This window comes from Triticum urartu, chromosome 5A, assembly GCF_056163025.1.
Source record: "Triticum urartu cultivar PI428250 chromosome 5A, HENAU_Tu73, whole genome shotgun sequence".
Taxonomy (NCBI): domain Eukaryota; kingdom Viridiplantae; phylum Streptophyta; class Magnoliopsida; order Poales; family Poaceae; genus Triticum; species Triticum urartu.
Genome location: NC_141877.1, coordinates 232,653,436 through 232,655,582, shown reverse-complemented (window position 1 = coordinate 232,655,582; position 2,147 = coordinate 232,653,436). Strand labels below are relative to the sequence as shown.

The window sequence follows — 2,147 nt, the reverse complement described above, 5'->3', positions numbered from 1 at the left end:
ACGGTCCTGCCAAGACTGTCAATATTTTCCAAAATGTCCTCCCCTATATCTGAGCTCATCTTGGTTCTCTTCAAATCTTGTTTGCTGCTCGGACTAGCTGGAACAGTTGCGGGTGCTGGTAGCAAGAACCTCGCCCCCCTGGCACCCACTTAAGTGGTTTGGGAAGGTGGTTTTGCATATGTGGCGCCTGGGCTGGGCCCATCGATCGGCCACGTTGGACTGGGCCTGCTGGGTGTGGTCTAAACGACGCCCTCGAGCAGGTTCGACCCAGACCCAGCCTCTTCGCCTCCCAATGGACTTAGTGTGAGCTTTGTAATTTTTCAGCAGTGTACTACAGCAATATAATTTCAGAGCAAATTGTTGATCATTATACTGTTCTGTATGTAATGCTATGTAAAAGAAGGAAACTTTTGATAGCAAATATTTTATCACTGTACTGTTCTGTATGGAATAGTGTGTTGCAAGATATTTTATCAGAAGTGTACAAATTATTGCCATCAAATTCAGAAATAGATAGCAAATTTCCATAGCATTGAAGATCTTAAATTCACACAATAAGTTCCATGGCATACTCAGGTTCAACCTGATAAAAGCTACAGGTCTTTGACATGCAAAACTCCACAAACGACACTTAATTGTCAAGGAATTTGATGTTTCACATCAAATAAAAGCACACACTTCTATCTGGTGTTACACATCAACTACGTGACATTGAAAAACAATCTGGGCATTCACTTTTTCCCAGTGAGAAGCCATTCCAGCCTGTTATTTCTTGGCACTTGCATCTGCTGTGAGCTTGAAGAAGCCTTGTTGTGACTCCTACTGTGGCTTCCCCTTGGAACTGGTTGAGAAGATGCAGTAGGCATTGCAGTTTGACTTGCGGCTGATTGTTTCTTTCTTGTTGGATTAGATGCTGCTTGAGAAGATGGTCTTGCTGAAGTAGATGTTGGTTGCTTCTTTGTCCTCTTCCCTGGGTGTGCCACCTGAAACAAAATGATCAGTACTAATTTTCAGAGTGAACATATATCACATTAAAATTCAGAGATAACAGTTACCTGCTGTGTGTTTTTTCTAAATCTTTTTGCTGCTTTCTCCTTGCTCTTTTTGCTGCTCTTGTGTAGCTAGCATTTTGTTTCTTACCTTTGTTTGGATTCTGCTCACAGGTTCTCTTGTTATGAGTAAAGCTCCCACACATAGAACAAGCAATTTTAATGCCTTTCTTTGAAAGCTTGTTCCCCTGAGGTTTCTCACCTTCTTCTCTTCTTCTTTTTGTCTTCTTTCTTCCTGGCATTACCCTATGAGGAGGTGGATGAGGTTTTGGCTCTTTTCCCTCCACTGGTTGCGGGACATGATCATATATCTTGTTGTACTCAGATATCTTGTAGCATGGGGCAATGTAATCATCTATCACTCCCAGCAGGCCCAGTCCGACGTGGCCGGTCGATGGGCCCAGCCCAGGCGCCACATATGCAAAACCACCTTCCCGAACCACTTAAGTGGGTGCCAGGGGGTGATATGTCCGGTTTAGAAAAGTTCAGGGGATTAAGAACTCGGTTTTAAACATTGGGGGGTTATGTGATCCAAACGGGATACTTCTGGGGGTTATCTATACTTGTTTCAATTTTGTACAGGTATTGTTCAAACTGGGAGATGGTCGATTAATTCGGCTAGATATTGGAAACTGGTTCTCGCATTTTTTTCTGAAATTCTTCAGGTGATAGTTCTAATGGCTTCTGGACAGGTAATTAATTCACTTGGACTACCAGATTTCATTTTATCTATTCATGTTTTACCATCCACGTTTTTACAGCATAGAATATTACTCATATATCTGTTATCCACACCATGGTTCTTCTATTTGTTGTTGTACTCAACAGATTAAGTGGAACAGTGTAGTCATATGCGCAAAAGAATGTAGCCATACTGTTATAGAGGGGGGTGAAGCCTCAGTATCTTCTTCTTCTATGCAGAAGTGAGCAAAGCCCAATAATCTTACCGATATTTGAAAGTATGTATGTGGATTTTCAAGACACGGTGCAGGCTTTGCATCATTCCAAGTATAAGGTGAGTTTTTTTCTAGATTAATATTGTGAACAGAATTTGAATCAAGGTGCAAGGAACTCCAATTCAAGATACCTCAGATCCAT

General features: G+C 41.7%; 1 protein-coding gene across 1 annotated transcript; it reads right to left on the bottom strand.

The window, feature by feature from the left end:
- Positions 1 to 731: 731 nt before the first annotated feature.
- Positions 732 to 1,922, bottom strand: LOC147970894 (uncharacterized). Its single transcript, XM_087523706.1, has 3 exons — positions 1,871 to 1,922; positions 1,068 to 1,479; positions 732 to 993 (listed from the first exon to the last, which is right to left on the bottom strand). Exons 1-3 carry the CDS (start codon positions 1,920 to 1,922, stop codon positions 732 to 734), a joined length of 726 nt encoding a protein of 241 aa, XP_087379832.1.
- Positions 1,923 to 2,147: the final 225 nt, after the last annotated feature.